The 13599-nt window shown below is 38.7% G+C and overlaps 2 protein-coding genes across 4 annotated transcripts; both read left to right on the plus strand.

Annotated features, from left to right (window-relative positions):
- Nucleotides 1–2400: 2400 nt before the first annotated feature.
- On the plus strand, nucleotides 2401–4804 carry pus1 (pseudouridine synthase 1). 3 transcript variants are annotated; one of them, XM_029516150.1, is made up of 6 exons: nucleotides 2401–2727; nucleotides 2943–3169; nucleotides 3255–3392; nucleotides 3560–3662; nucleotides 3810–4501; nucleotides 4613–4804. In XM_029516150.1, the coding sequence occupies exons 1-6, from the start codon at nucleotides 2664–2666 to the stop codon at nucleotides 4643–4645; spliced, it is 1257 nt and encodes a 418-aa protein (XP_029372010.1). In that variant the 5' UTR covers nucleotides 2401–2663; the 3' UTR covers nucleotides 4646–4804. The 3 variants fall into 3 exon arrangements, with proteins under 3 accessions (XP_029372010.1, XP_029372011.1, XP_029372009.1); XM_029516151.1 differs by having other exon boundaries at nucleotides 2923–3169; nucleotides 3810–4804; XM_029516149.1 differs by having other exon boundaries at nucleotides 3810–4804.
- Nucleotides 4805–5945: 1141 nt separating this feature from the next.
- noc4l (nucleolar complex associated 4 homolog) lies at nucleotides 5946–10075 on the plus strand. The gene is made up of 15 exons (XM_029516237.1): nucleotides 5946–6098; nucleotides 6218–6338; nucleotides 6562–6668; nucleotides 7135–7242; nucleotides 7422–7571; nucleotides 7697–7799; nucleotides 7940–7974; nucleotides 8059–8109; nucleotides 8219–8330; nucleotides 8490–8550; nucleotides 8671–8781; nucleotides 8908–9071; nucleotides 9230–9312; nucleotides 9466–9579; nucleotides 9735–10075. The coding sequence occupies exons 1-15, from the start codon at nucleotides 5946–5948 to the stop codon at nucleotides 9852–9854; spliced, it is 1593 nt and encodes a 530-aa protein (XP_029372097.1). The 3' UTR covers nucleotides 9855–10075.
- Nucleotides 10076–13599: the final 3524 nt, after the last annotated feature.

Here is a 13599-nt window from a genome sequence, read left to right on the forward strand (position 1 = left end):
ATGGCTCCTTGTAAGGCCACATCTTTGGAAACTGGAAAATCCTTCCTCAAATGGTTGTTGTGCATTTCTTTCTACCAAACTATACACGGGAACAAAGATGAAAGGACAGAGAGCATGATAACAGTGTCAGCTTTGTTTATATCTGTCTCCAGGGCATGGAGGAATATTTCTTCTACTTCAGAAAAGACCCTGATTAACATATTACATAATATTGTCTTGGTCAAAGAAAATAATATATATTTTTTTTATCCACCAAGAGTCTTGCTTGTCATTTGAGGATTCCTTCAAGAGTTTATTTTGGACATCTGAGTGGAGCAATATACATTTTCAAATTTTACTCTAAAACAGGAGACAGGAGCTCTTTACAATGACATGATAATGTAGGAATATTTCTACTTCATTTGCCAAAAGGTTATTTCAGCTTTTTTAGAATCACTATAGTGCACTGTAGTGCATGCATCATTCAGTAAAATCCTCATTTGTTCGAAAAATGGGCACATGCACTGTTCCCATAAGGAGCCTATATTTGGCATTTGGGTTTTCAACTGAAAATTATCTTACCACCTTATAAGGTACTATGAAAATTGTAAGTGTTCGTTGCAAGGCCATCATGATATGAGACGGCTAAAGGTTTGGCCTCTTGGCAACCACACTTCTTTCTTTTTGCAGTGTCCTAGAGAAACACATACATTCCTCTCCACTTTATATGCGTTCACCCTCTTTGCTGTTCTAAATTGATTTTAGCGTTTATCCTTAAGCATACAGTTGAGTCAAAGTACATTATGAGTGTGAAATGTCAGTTAACACAGTAAGACTTGTGCACATGGTTTGAATATGATAGAGGAAAGCATAGGCTAGGTCGTGTCTTTGGTTTCTGTAGCGAACCCGCATTTATCATTGCCTCTGCTTTCTTCAGCTGTATTAAGAATTCAGTTTGCTGGTTTAAACAAAAGTGATCGGACATTTTGTCAGTGGACACATGCAGCCCGTCTTCACAAAGTTTTGAATACTGGCTTATGACATATACTGTAGTCTTCTTTTTTTAAACATACATTGTAGTCTAGTCTACATGGAAAGCTCATCTGATGTTTGACCCAGACTACAACCTAAAATATCACATCACATTCCTATGAAAACCTACATAGGATTTACTTTAAGCTTCAGGTAGGCAAACCACAGCCTTTAATGCAACTTTGTGTCACTTGCATCTCAGAATATTATTTCCATATCAAATTGATGAATCTTGTTTGTGTAATTTGGCTGCGCTCAAGTGGACAAAAGTGTTACTGCATGTGGATTATTTCTGGATTTTTCCAGAATTCCAAATTTAGCAGAAATAAGAGTTGTTGTTGTTGCTGTTGTTGTTGTTGTTGTTTTGTTTGTTTGTTTGTTTGTTTGAAACTGTTAGTTTAATGGCACTGTGGTGCTGGAAGTCAATACCATAATCTCAAGCACATAGTACATTCACCTCTTGCCTATGAGATTTAAGAAAAGATCGGCTAAAAATTGAGGTTCAAATTTTTCATAGGGGATGTGTAGGTAAAACTATGCGTGGGCATAGCAGGTTAGGGTTACACTGCAATCACTCCCATTGTTTCCAGTGGCATAAATAGGTCTTCTTCATCCATCAAGGTTTTTGATTTTGTGTCACATTTGCAGTTCATTTTATTGGTGTCACTGATAGTTCTCTGAGGGTATCTTTTAGCAGGTCTAGAGTATTTCAGAGGACTTCAGAACGGGATGGTTTCTGTGATCCAAATCCAGCGGTGTCTCATCCTGACTGACAAAAACATTGTTGTGTGAAGAAGCTCACCTTCTTAATCAAACTGTTCACCTCACCCCAAACCATTCATCAGACTTTTCTGGTTTCTTTCTGGGCTTTGGAAAGGTTAAAAGCTAATTTATTGAAAATATTTAACAGAGCAATGATTAGTTGTGTGTATAGCTGGTGATGCTCAGTCAACAATATCATAGACGTTCCTTTTCTTTATTCAACTATTGCGGCTTATGTAAGAGTGGAGTGGATGAGTGTAGGACATTTTTCGATGCAGTCTCATGTGAGGTAACTGAGAAAAATTGTCCTGGATCGTTTCACGTCGAGCGAGCCACGTTCACGAACCCGCAGAGCTGGGACTACTACTGCGCAGTCTCAATTGGCCACATGATGCTGAAGTAACCCGGAAGCCTGAAACCTTTTCATCAAGCATAGTGACCAAAATCCGATTTCTAGCTTTTTAGACACAATCAGAACTGTGCTTTGAAATTTAATAGAATTTCCAAAGTTAACATGCCATGGGAACGATGCACACAGAATAAATATATTAGTACACATGCAACTTGTATGCAGTTTCGAGAGCAAGAGAAGTCTCGCGATAACTACATCAGAGGTCGGAGTTCAGACTGGCCGTGTGCGTGTGTGTGTGTGTTGCCGTACCTATCTGAGTACAGATTGCCCTGTTACAGCACTCGTTTTATTCTTTCCCTTTTTAATACTTATTAATATTTGATTCAAACGCTGACTCAAGGCAGATCTCACGTTTCGTACACGAATACTTCAAAGTTAGTTTTACCGGAAGATCGCGTACTCTTTCTTTGCTCCGTCGGTTCAGCTGTTGTGACTATTCGCATCTTTTAGTAGAAGAATCTTCTCATGATGGCTTAACATGTTTAAATTCAGATCACTGCTGAGTGCCTTAGTTAACCATACACTAACGCAAAGGACAAAGGGTAAGCCAAGGCAACAAGAACTGTGCGTGAAGTAATTCATTCTTACAGCTTTGAATGAGTCTCCAGAGCTGTTAAGGATTTCATTTTATTAACTTTTATGTAGCCAAACCTATGCTCTTATTCTTTTTTATTCAAAACAGTGCAAGATGCGTTTTTGTCGTAAATGTAACTGTGCCTTATATCCATGCTACACAGAGGTGGTATTATCTTCCCAGGTGGCCTAAATAGGTTCTGTTGCATCATGAGTGAAACATCTAAAGATGAGCCTGCAGCCAAGCTGATGAAAAGACCCAACGAAGAAAATGAAGACTCCACTGAGAAGGCACAGGCTACTAAAAGAATAAAAGTAGAGGGGGTGAACTCTGAAGATGAAAGGAAATATCCCAAAAAGAAAGTGGTCCTCCTCATGGCATACTCTGGAAAGGGATACTATGGCATGCAGGTGAATGCTGTAGCCAGTTTACCAATATTTTAAGCACTATTATTTTCTTATGTCTTGCTAAATGTTATCGCTTTTATTATTTCAGAGGAATCCGGGCAATTCTGAGTTAAGGACCATCGAGGATGACCTGGTAGCAGCTCTTGTTAAATCTGGTTGCATTCCTGGAAACCATGGTGATGACATGAAGAAGATGTCTTTCCAAAGATGTGCCAGAACAGATAAGGTAGGTATACATACAAGTAGTACACTTGGAAGTCACTTCACAGGTGTATGCCTGCATAGACAAGTGTGATATTATGGGGGCTAAATGTTATATGGTGTGTAAACTGTAAACTAAATATTTTAATAAGCCATATTACTGGCATTGGCTTATTTATTTAACTTATTCAGGGTGTGTCTGCTGCTGGCCAAGTGGTATCTCTAAAGCTTTGGCTAATTGAAGACATCGTTGAAAAAATCAATGAGCATCTGCCTGCACAGATCAGAGTACTTGGTGAGACATTGGTTCTATGTAGTTCTACTTATCTCTTAATAGTTGCTGAGTTACGTTTTGGTTAACATGCCCAAGATGCTAGGATTATGAATACTACAAAACAAAATCTGTAAGTGAGAAATTAATGTTCTAAATTTGGTCCCACAGGTTTTAAACGGGTGACCCAGGGTTTCAATTCCAAAAACAACTGTGATGCTCGTACATACTCCTATATGCTTCCAACAGTTGCCTTTTCTCCGAAAGACTATGATACAGGGAATATAGAGGCCTTTCGCTTAGAATCAGAGACACTTAGTAAGGTGAACCGTCTGTTTGCTCTCTACAAAGGCACCCATAATTTCCATAACTTCACCTCCCAGAAGGCTCCAAATGACCCCAGCGCACGCCGATATATTACAGAGATGACGTGTGGAGAGCCCTTCATCCGCAACAAAGCTGAGTTTGCTGTGATCACTGTGAGAGGTCAGAGTTTTATGCTGCACCAAATCCGCAAGATGATTGGCTTGGTGATTGCGGTGATAAAGGGCTATGCAAAAGAAGACGTGATGGAGCGGAGCTGGGGACAACAGAAAGTGGATGTGCCTAAAGCTCCAGGACTGGGGCTGGTCCTGGAAAGAGTTCACTTTGACCATTACAACAAACGCTTTGGAGGGGATGGGCTGCATGAGCGTCTGGAATGGGAACGTGAAGAAAAAGCAATCAAGGCTTTTAAGGAAGCTCACATATACCCCACCATTGTTGAGACAGAATGTCAGGAGGGCTCCATGGTCAGCTGGATGTCTACACTTCATATCCATGATTTTGAGGCCACAGCTGCTGATAATAAGGATCCCAAACTGGTATCTGTAAAGTTGCAACAGAGAAACACTTTTTTACCTGATGTATGCTATTAAGAAATATCTATTCAATTGCATATTCTGATAGATCGTTGCCTCTTTTTTTTTCTCTAGGACAACACAGAAGAAGGAAATGTCTCAGATTAGGTCACACTGCCTGCTGAAAGAAGGCACTCAACAAATGTATCTCTTTCTGTTTCTGGAAATTGGCTTCCAAATTAAATGGACAAGTATATCTTTCCAACATGTTATGTGGGCTTAATGTCTGTTTTTCTTTTACAAATCTTGCATTAAAAACAAATAACAAGATAAGACAAGCATTTGTATTATTTATTCAAGACATTCTTTCTTATCTATATCACAGTGAAACTATTGGAGAGGCTTGTTTCTTTTTGTTTGATGAGGACCTCTGATAAATTTATATTATTTTCTTGAAAAAAAATCTTTTAACTAATTTCTAACAGTTAATCATTTTAAAACCTCAAGAAATGAGAATTGGGAGTGTATTGCCAGTCAAGGCAAACTAGATTCAACCCCTTGCACAAATACTAGGTCCTGGTCATTTAAATAACTGTGGGAAGAGAAAAATAAATATAGTCAAGGTTAAAACAAACCAGTCAAGGCCTTATATGAGAGAAAGTGAAGATGGGGTGCTATCTTATGATGTATTACCTATTGAGTCCACCGGCCACAGAAAGACTGACCATACAGATATTGGTGCAAAGACAGAAACAAATAAATTCAAATTAACTTGGACTTGTTCCTGCCACCCTCACTTCCAAGGGCGTAATTTGCACAGGGGATAAGAGGGTAATGACTCTCCGATCCGGCCAATATAACTCCCCCAATATAATCACATCATTCTGATTTAATAAAAATATTTATTATTTAAATTTAAATTATTAATATTTAAATATTTAAATTTAACCCCCCCCCAATAGTAGACCCAAAGTTACGCCCTTGCTCACTTCTGTTTTGGAGAGGCAGATATCTCTTATCATCATTCAATGATTTTACCATGACATACAATTATCAATTAGTTTGATGTATTGATGTGAAAGCAATACAGACTTAAACATGCTGACAGAGTCGAGCCATAAATAAAGGGAAAGTCGGAGGTGGTAAATCATAAAATAAAACTCCCCCCTCCGGTCAGCAGGCGGCGATGAAACGCATGTGTGGCTTGAATTAATGCCGCATTCAAAGTTTACACTCCTACGGGAAATTACGGTCTCCCTGTCTCAACTCTGCTTATCACTCTAAGATAGTTAAAAATGAAAAAGCTAAAAATATATATATATGTGTATATATGTATAATTACAATCTATTCATCTTAGATTTTGAATTCATGAAGATACTGTGTGTCGTAAACTGTATTTGTAGAAATTATGTGTTGATTTTTCATGTTTTTACAGCGCGACATGAAAGCACCATTACTGACTCCAACATGGCGCCGGCTAAGAAACGCAACGTGAGTTCAGCCAAAACAACAGAAAAGAGTGCAAAAACAGCTAAAATAGACCTCAGCAGCAAAGTTGAAAGTGTACTTGAAAGCAGAAAATGCGCCAACGACGTTTTTGACATGCTAGAGTTCCTTCAGGTGGGTAAATACAACTTCACGCTTAATTGTAGTGTAATATTGACACAGCTAGTAAATCTGATTTACTTAGAGTCGGTTTGATTTCTTTCGGTCGCTGTATTTTTGTTCTATGCTTGCAGTCTGAAAAGGAGAAGGACGTTATCGATGCTGTAAATGCATGCGGCAAATTGTTCTGCACTTTGTTGGAGAGGAAAGAGTTGTTGAGGGGAAAGCTGCCCGGAGAGGAGGAGGCGTTGAAGGGTGAGCCCTGTGACATGTGGACGGATTAGAACAGTTTCCTCACCATTTCTGCTGCACCCACAGACCAGGAGGTTGTTGGAGTATGACATGAAAATCAGAGATATCTAAGTCCTGTTACATGAAACAAACATTTTACAAAAACCTGTAAAATGAACTGCAAATCACATTATTAAACTCTGTGTGTGTCTTTGTGTTCGTTCATTCGTATGTTTGCTTTGTCCAGGGGGTTATAATGCTGAGGATAAGTATCGCATCTTCATGAGACACCGTTACAACAGCTGCGTGGAGATTCTACTTGAGCACCTCGACCATGAAGTTTACAACATCAAGGTGGGTGGACTGAGCTAATTATCCCCCACCAAGACACTACAACAGGCCGATTGTATTGGTAAATGGAGAGATGAAAAAAAAGGCAAAAGATAATGTAAAATATATTTTTATGTGTGGTGCGGCATCCACATTCAGTGGATACAACCATAAATACTGACAGCTTGAGACCTACTGTTATCCTTGCATGATTAGCCTGTTACTTTGGTTGTTTTTGGTCCAGTTAAAGTAACTATATACCCAAAGCTAGTCTATTATAACTGGCTTCAAAAGCAATTTGTGTCTCAAAGGGCATTAGTTAATATGTGGGAGATTATTGGCTTTCAATTTACATGTATGCGCTTGGCACAAAGTCAAATTTTGTTACAAACCAACACTGCATAGTTATTCTCACAACAAGCTTTTAAAATGTGCTTCACCATTCCTTTTTCTTAACTACTAACTCTTATCATTAACTGCCCAAACACAGGAGAGTGCCCTGTGCTGCCTGATGAAGTTTGCTGCAGGAGAAGGACAGCATCCTCTTGAGGACTTGGACTGGAGTGAACACTACAGCTTCCCAAGGGAACTCATCCAGGTTTGATTTTATGCAACCTGAAAAATGTTTTTTTTAACATGGGAATATATATTAGTTCTATGCTGCTGCTCTGATTTCCTCTGTATGTTTAGCCAAAACATGAGATAAGGTAATTTTTAACATGCTGTTTACATTTGGCACAATAATCTGATGACATTGTTCTCTTATTTCATGTTCAGGCAGTGGTGTCCAGACTACTGTCCAAAACTTCAGACAACTCCCTGCTGATCTCCAGACTCCAGGAATTCCTTGAGATGGAGGATGTACGTTATTATGTCATGAGCTCCATCTGTGAAAATGTGGGGAAAGTCATGGACAAAAACAAAGGGGTAGGAAAACTCACTTTGTCAGGCACTGTTGTTTATCACATTAAAATAGCATTTATCTTTTTTTTTTTATCAAGTAAATATTCCCTGATGTGCTGAATACTGTTGACCTATCTTGCTCTTTTTAGGCAGTGGTGCCCATATACCAGAACAATGTGTTCATGCTTATGTCCAACATCAGCATGCCAAGCCAGGAATCAGAGCTCACCAACTTTATGGTCAAACAGGAAGGTGAGAGTTGCTTTGAAGTTCCAGTCACACAAAAGTAGAGTAAATAAACATCAGTTTCCACCTTGTTTTAATGATCTCAGGCAAAGTAAACTGCACATTAATTTTTATTGTTATTGAAGTGATATAATAAATATTTTCAGCCAAACATGAGGATTGGAAAGCTGCTAAACTGAATGTAAGTCAAATATTTTGAATCAAACATTCACGTTTCTGCTTGTGACAAAAATGTTATTGAAATCAGATTTTAAACATGTTACAGGAACACAAGCGTGTATTTGAGAGGATGTGGCTTGGCTTTCTCAAGTATAAGGTAAATATGTAGATGGCCCAATCTTCATTTTTATTGCCTCTACACATCTATAACACTGTACAGTCAACATTATACTTTGTCTAATCAATTTTTATTTTCTGTGTTATAGTTGCCAAGCAGCATGTATAAAAAGGTCTTGGTGATCCTCCATGACTCCATTTTACCCCACATGAGTAAACCTGCATTAATGATTGACTTCCTGACTGCTGTGTACGAAGTTGGTAAGTCGTTCATGTAGCTGAATTGTGAGAGTAGTCCAATAAATCAATGTGAGCTGAAACTGACTGCTTCAAAATAACCCACATGGTCTCAGTGATCCAATATTTCAGTAGGGTGATGGTTATGATAATGTAATATGTTGTTATTTTTTAATTCAATAGGTGGAGCTATTAGCCTGCTTGCCCTTAATGGCCTTTTTGTCCTGATACATCAACACAACCTGTAAGTGTTATGCACAATAATTTGGCTATTTGCACATTCAGCTCCCTATAAATCTGTAATACATCATGCTATATTTACATACTTAAATATTGTATGCGGTGTGTTTGTGTATTTTTTCAGTAATTATCCTGATTTCTACAAGAAGTTGTACAATCTACTTGAGCCTTCAATTTTCCATGTGAAGTACAGAGCACGCTTTTTCCACTTAGCCAACCTTTTTCTTAGCTCCAGGTAAACTCATTCATGTTTCACTCAAAAGTATTTTTTTTCTATTCAAGCTTATGACCATTAAAAACTCAAAAGTATGTATTTTCTTAATGTAGCAATTTGAAAGTTTATGTTTATACTTGTCTCCAGTCACTTACCAGTGTACCTAGTGGCTGCCTTTGTCAAACGTCTGGCTCGCTTGGCACTAACAGCACCTCCTGCGGGCCTTCTCTTACTGCTGCCCTTCATTTCCAACTTGATTCGTCGTCACCCTTCATGCAGAATCCTTGTTCACAAGCCCACCACGGAAGATGGTAAGAGTCAGCCTCTCAGTTCACAGTTTGATTATGTCAGCATCAATTTTTTCCTCTGTCAATAAACTTAATGTTTACAATTTCAGGGTTGTCAATGCTCAGGACATATTTCTCAAAGTCTTATAAATCTTATAAATTTGTTTTATTTATAACAACAGAGACTCTGGAGGACCCATATCTAATGGATGAAGAGGACCCAGCTCATTGCCGTGCCTTAGAGAGCAGCTTGTGGGAAGTTAAGGTGTGTATTGGATGGTGAAGGATTCAGGCAGATTTGTTAGCTATGTTTTCTGCATGTTTACTGGAAAACAAGGCCAAGATTTGGTAATAAGTGTGTTCGAATGAAAGCGTACTTGATTGAAAGAAATTCATTTGACTTTCCTCTTTTCTGCAGACGTTACAGAAACATTACCATCCTGATGTGGCCAAAACTGCGACACTGATCAATACTCCCCTGTCAGAACAAGAGGATGACATCAGCGAGGTGTTGGAGCTGACAACATTTGAGGTGAAGGCACACTTGCAAAATTAAATAGTTTTTTTGCTTTGTTTAATTGTTAACACTGATTTTTTTCAACAGTGCATGAAAACTAAATAGAAGTGAACTAGTAATTTCATAGTAGACTGAACACCATAATTCATTTTCCTTCTTCTTATCCCCAGCTGATGGAGAGAGACCTGAAGCCGACCCAGAACAAGAGCATCCCACTGGAGTTTGAAACTGCCTCACAGTTACTAAAAGGAGGGGGAGACATGTTAGGGCAGCACTTCTGTCTGAATTAGTTTAAGGAAAAAAAAAGACTGCATTTACAGTTTATCATCTTCTGGGACCAGTTCATCAACCGCAATCTGGACTGAATAGGACGATTGTACAGACTTATCTTTCAGAGAGCAGCAGCAGGGTGACAAGTGCGTAAAAAATGCTTGATTTAGTGTTGACATGTTTTCCTCCATGACTGTTGATGTTCCAGATGCTTGACTATTGTACATTAATAAAAGCATTTTTCCAAAGCTCATTCTCATACTGATTAATGGCTAACATGTTTGCTTTAAAACTTTAAAAAACAATGAGGCTGATACTGCCGCGTCACGTGGCCTGAATGAGCTACGCTGATTGGCTGTCACTTTGACGCGCTCTTTGATTGTCCTTTGTCTAATTAAAGTGAAAACACGTGTTAGTCTGCCATTTATTGAGTGGCATTTTGTTCTTATTCGTTACAAACAGTGAATGTATTTTGTAACACTAAAGGTGTTCGTTTCCCAAAATACTACAAGGAGCCGCGAAGCCTGCCGTCATTATTGTACAGGTGAGAGGTTCGTCTTAAATGGCATTGTTCCCACCTCTTGATCGTGTTTCGTCCTCTCGGTAAGTGTGCCATATGGTCCCACAGCAGGCGGTTCTGGGTACACGAACACCATGAAAGAAAGTCTGAATCATAACTGTTAGAATAGAGCAAGTCGTATGAGAAGGAAGCTGCCCAACGACGTGGGCACACACACACACACACACACACACACACACAGATGGACAAGGTGTGAGGAGCAAAACAAAACTGCCATGGAAGCATCGGAGTCTGCACCCAGCCTCTGCTGTAGGTAGGATGGTTTAAATAAAATAAAGCGCATTTGTGTCTTTCTTTATATTCGTTGTTGTTTAGGACCTCGGGCGGGGGACATGGTACCAGACTGCCAAAACCAACAAGGCGAGAATTCAAAACAGGATCAGCGTGAAGAGGATGAGAGGAGCTGAGGAGCCTCACTTAGATGGGTAATAAACTGTTTAAGTGACAAAATTGGACAACATTGGACCAAATTGTATGCGTGTTTAAAAGTTTATCAATTGCGAGATCATGTGTTGATACTTTATTGTGCCTTTTGAGAATACTCTCAATGCGCAGGTTTTCAGCTTTTAAAGATTTTCTGAAACTTGCTGAAACTTTGCGGTCCATTAAAAGCTTGAGAATCGTGGCGTAGTGCTCTAAAAACATTCACAGCTGCAAGGGTGTGCATGGACATATATTTGTCTGAGTGAACGATCCCATTACAGAACTCCGCCAAAATGCTGTCTTTTAATTGGCTGTTCGTGCCCAAGTGCAACGATGAAATATAGCTCAGATTCTAGCTGAGTTGCCTAAAGGCTTTGTAACAGTTATCCCTCTTTAAAGTAAAGCTGTAATATCATGAAATTAATTTTGGTGATAGTTTGATAGATTAATTGATAGGTAGATCGGAGATGAGAATCCCCTTTCAGGCCTGGATAATGGCGCTTTGCTCTCACTTTGATAAATCAGTGAGAGAGAGATGCTTTGCAGCACTGTAGGTTCAGAGGTGTTGGCAGGACAGGACATTTCTGCATAAATCTCCAGGACTCCTGAGCTGTGTGTGGTGGTGGCAGTGTTGTTGTTATGTCTGCCCCCCCCCCTAGGAAATAAGAGCTGTCCAAGGTGAGTCAGCACAGAAGCTATTTGAGCATTAGGATGAGAAAGCAGAGGGAGCACACTAATTCTACTGGACTTTTTTTTTTTTTTCTTTCTATTTCTTTTTCTTTCACCTCAGAAAGAGGGAGCGCAAACATGAAATGAAATCTTAAGATTCATTGTTTGTACATTTAGTACATTATTTATGAACAAATTGTTTACTGTATCCAAATAACAGCTCACTTTTCTATTTTACAGTTAAGAATAGCTCATTTAATATTTTGTTTCTGTATTTAAATTATTTTCCACGCGAATGTAACAGTATATAAATTGGTCAACAGCTGAGTGAAATCAGCTGTTTGAGTATTTGTTATGCTGCAGCAATGGAGCCACGTACGTCAAATCTCCTAAGGTATAAGCAGTATTAACCTTCTTAATCTTCCACATGTTGGTGGTCTGCATTGTAACTGCAGTCAATACTGGGTTTCTTGTGTGTAAGTGTGTGTATGTGTTTGCACAAAGCTACAGAAGAGGTCAGCATAGATGGGGATTTGAGGACTGATAAAAGCAGATTTTTCAGCGCTCCCCATGTCATTGTGTTGCTGTGATACAGTAATCCTCTCTTATGTAACTGAGTGGGGCTCTCTCTATCCCTCTCTCTTCCTCAGTGCACACAGTTGTACACATGGTTGCTCATGTATGTATCAATCACATCAGTCAGCACCTGCAAATACATGTAGAGAAAGTGCAGGTGGCAACAGTGTTTTATGAGTAGTGAGATTTATTTATTTATTCATTTATTTATTTATTGACTGATAGTGACCTGAAATTGAAAACTAACATTAGTAGTTATTTTTTGTCGTTTTTTTTTTTTTTAAATGAGTGAAGATTATGGCATTGTACAGTAAATGTTGATTCAATTAAGGTGTCTTTGTTATTCTACAAAGTACAAATTTAATGCAGTAGTTTTTCTAAAGTGAAATTAAGGATTGAAGGGAGGTCATTCTAAAAATTACAAATAGATTGAAGAAAACTCACTCCAGTTGGAATCTCTCCAAAAAAAGTGAGCTATTAGTGCAACTTATTTATTAAACTTCCAATTTATTGAATTGGATATTTTCATTGTATGTACAATTGGCATGAGGAGGGTGTGCGATTTGTTATTCTGGTCGTGTGCATCTTGCAGGTGATAATGAGGGATCACATGTACAAGACTAATGTGGAGGAGCTGCTAAGGCAGTCTCAGATGGAGTTACAGTGGATCCAGAGACAGCTGGCTATGATCGCTGCCAGAAACCTGCACCATCATCACCTGCACACCAAGGTCAAGGTAGTGTGGTACCACATAATGCCACATATCTGTGTTGCTATTATTGTTACTAGAGATGTATTTCATTGAAAATTATTGAACATAATTGTGCTCTAGATTATTTTGATAATATCTTCTAGCATTTGATAATTTAATAATCATTTGTATGGCTTTATATTACCACTAACTGTGATTAAAATGATCCTGTTACACAAAACATATAACAGACCTCTTCTGTTATTAGTCCACTTGAGAGGAGGAACTCTGGGGATAAAGCACCAAATTTATGACCTGTCCTTAGAAAAAAGGAACATCTGCTCAACCTAATCTGACCTTCATTAAACATCATTATGACATAACATCCGGGAACTCTTTTCAGAGTTATCATCTGTCCTCTGCATTCTGTCAGCCTTCTCATAGTACATTCTTTACAGCAGAGAAGTGGAGTAATGTAGTACCGTTAACAGTGTTGCGTGTGTGTGTGTGAGGCCTCATGCTTTTGGCCTTTTCTAGTGGGTGGGATATCTCGGATAAGCCTTGATGGAGTTTTGTCAAACTTGCCACAAATTTCAGGCTATAATTCAAGAATTAGTTTCTTAATTATGATGCGGTTCAACACATGTAGTCGGACAAAATGAAATGGATGGAATTTTATGTGCAAAAGGTCAAATTCACTTCAACCTCCTAATAGTACACAGAAACACTTTTCTGGCCATTCTCAGAAAGAAGGTTGTGACCATATTTCACTGTAAGTCAAACATTGAATTTGTGATAATCATCTGCTGTGCCCACCTTGAAACTG

Source organism: Echeneis naucrates, chromosome 12 (genome assembly GCF_900963305.1).
Source record: "Echeneis naucrates chromosome 12, fEcheNa1.1, whole genome shotgun sequence".
NCBI lineage: Eukaryota > Metazoa > Chordata > Actinopteri > Carangiformes > Echeneidae > Echeneis > Echeneis naucrates.

What these genes read in the sequence shown, in the direction of transcription:
- pus1 (XM_029516149.1), top strand. Translation starts at nt 2,664, where the DNA reads ATGTTTAAATTCAGATCACTGCTGAGTGCCTTAGTTAACCATACACTA. An exon ending in GATGTGCCAGAACAGATAAG is followed by an intron (nt 3,393 to 3,559) that starts GTAGGTATACAT and finishes TAACTTATTCAG; the next exon opens with GGTGTGTCTGCTGCTGGCCA. An exon ending in TGCACAGATCAGAGTACTTG is followed by an intron (nt 3,663 to 3,809) that starts GTGAGACATTGG and finishes TTGGTCCCACAG; the next exon opens with GTTTTAAACGGGTGACCCAG.
- noc4l (XM_029516237.1), top strand. Translation starts at nt 5,946, where the DNA reads ATGGCGCCGGCTAAGAAACGCAACGTGAGTTCAGCCAAAACAACAGAA. An exon ending in GACTGCTGTGTACGAAGTTG is followed by an intron (nt 8,331 to 8,489) that starts GTAAGTCGTTCA and finishes TTAATTCAATAG; the next exon opens with GTGGAGCTATTAGCCTGCTT. An exon ending in GCAGCTTGTGGGAAGTTAAG is followed by an intron (nt 9,313 to 9,465) that starts GTGTGTATTGGA and finishes TCTTTTCTGCAG; the next exon opens with ACGTTACAGAAACATTACCA.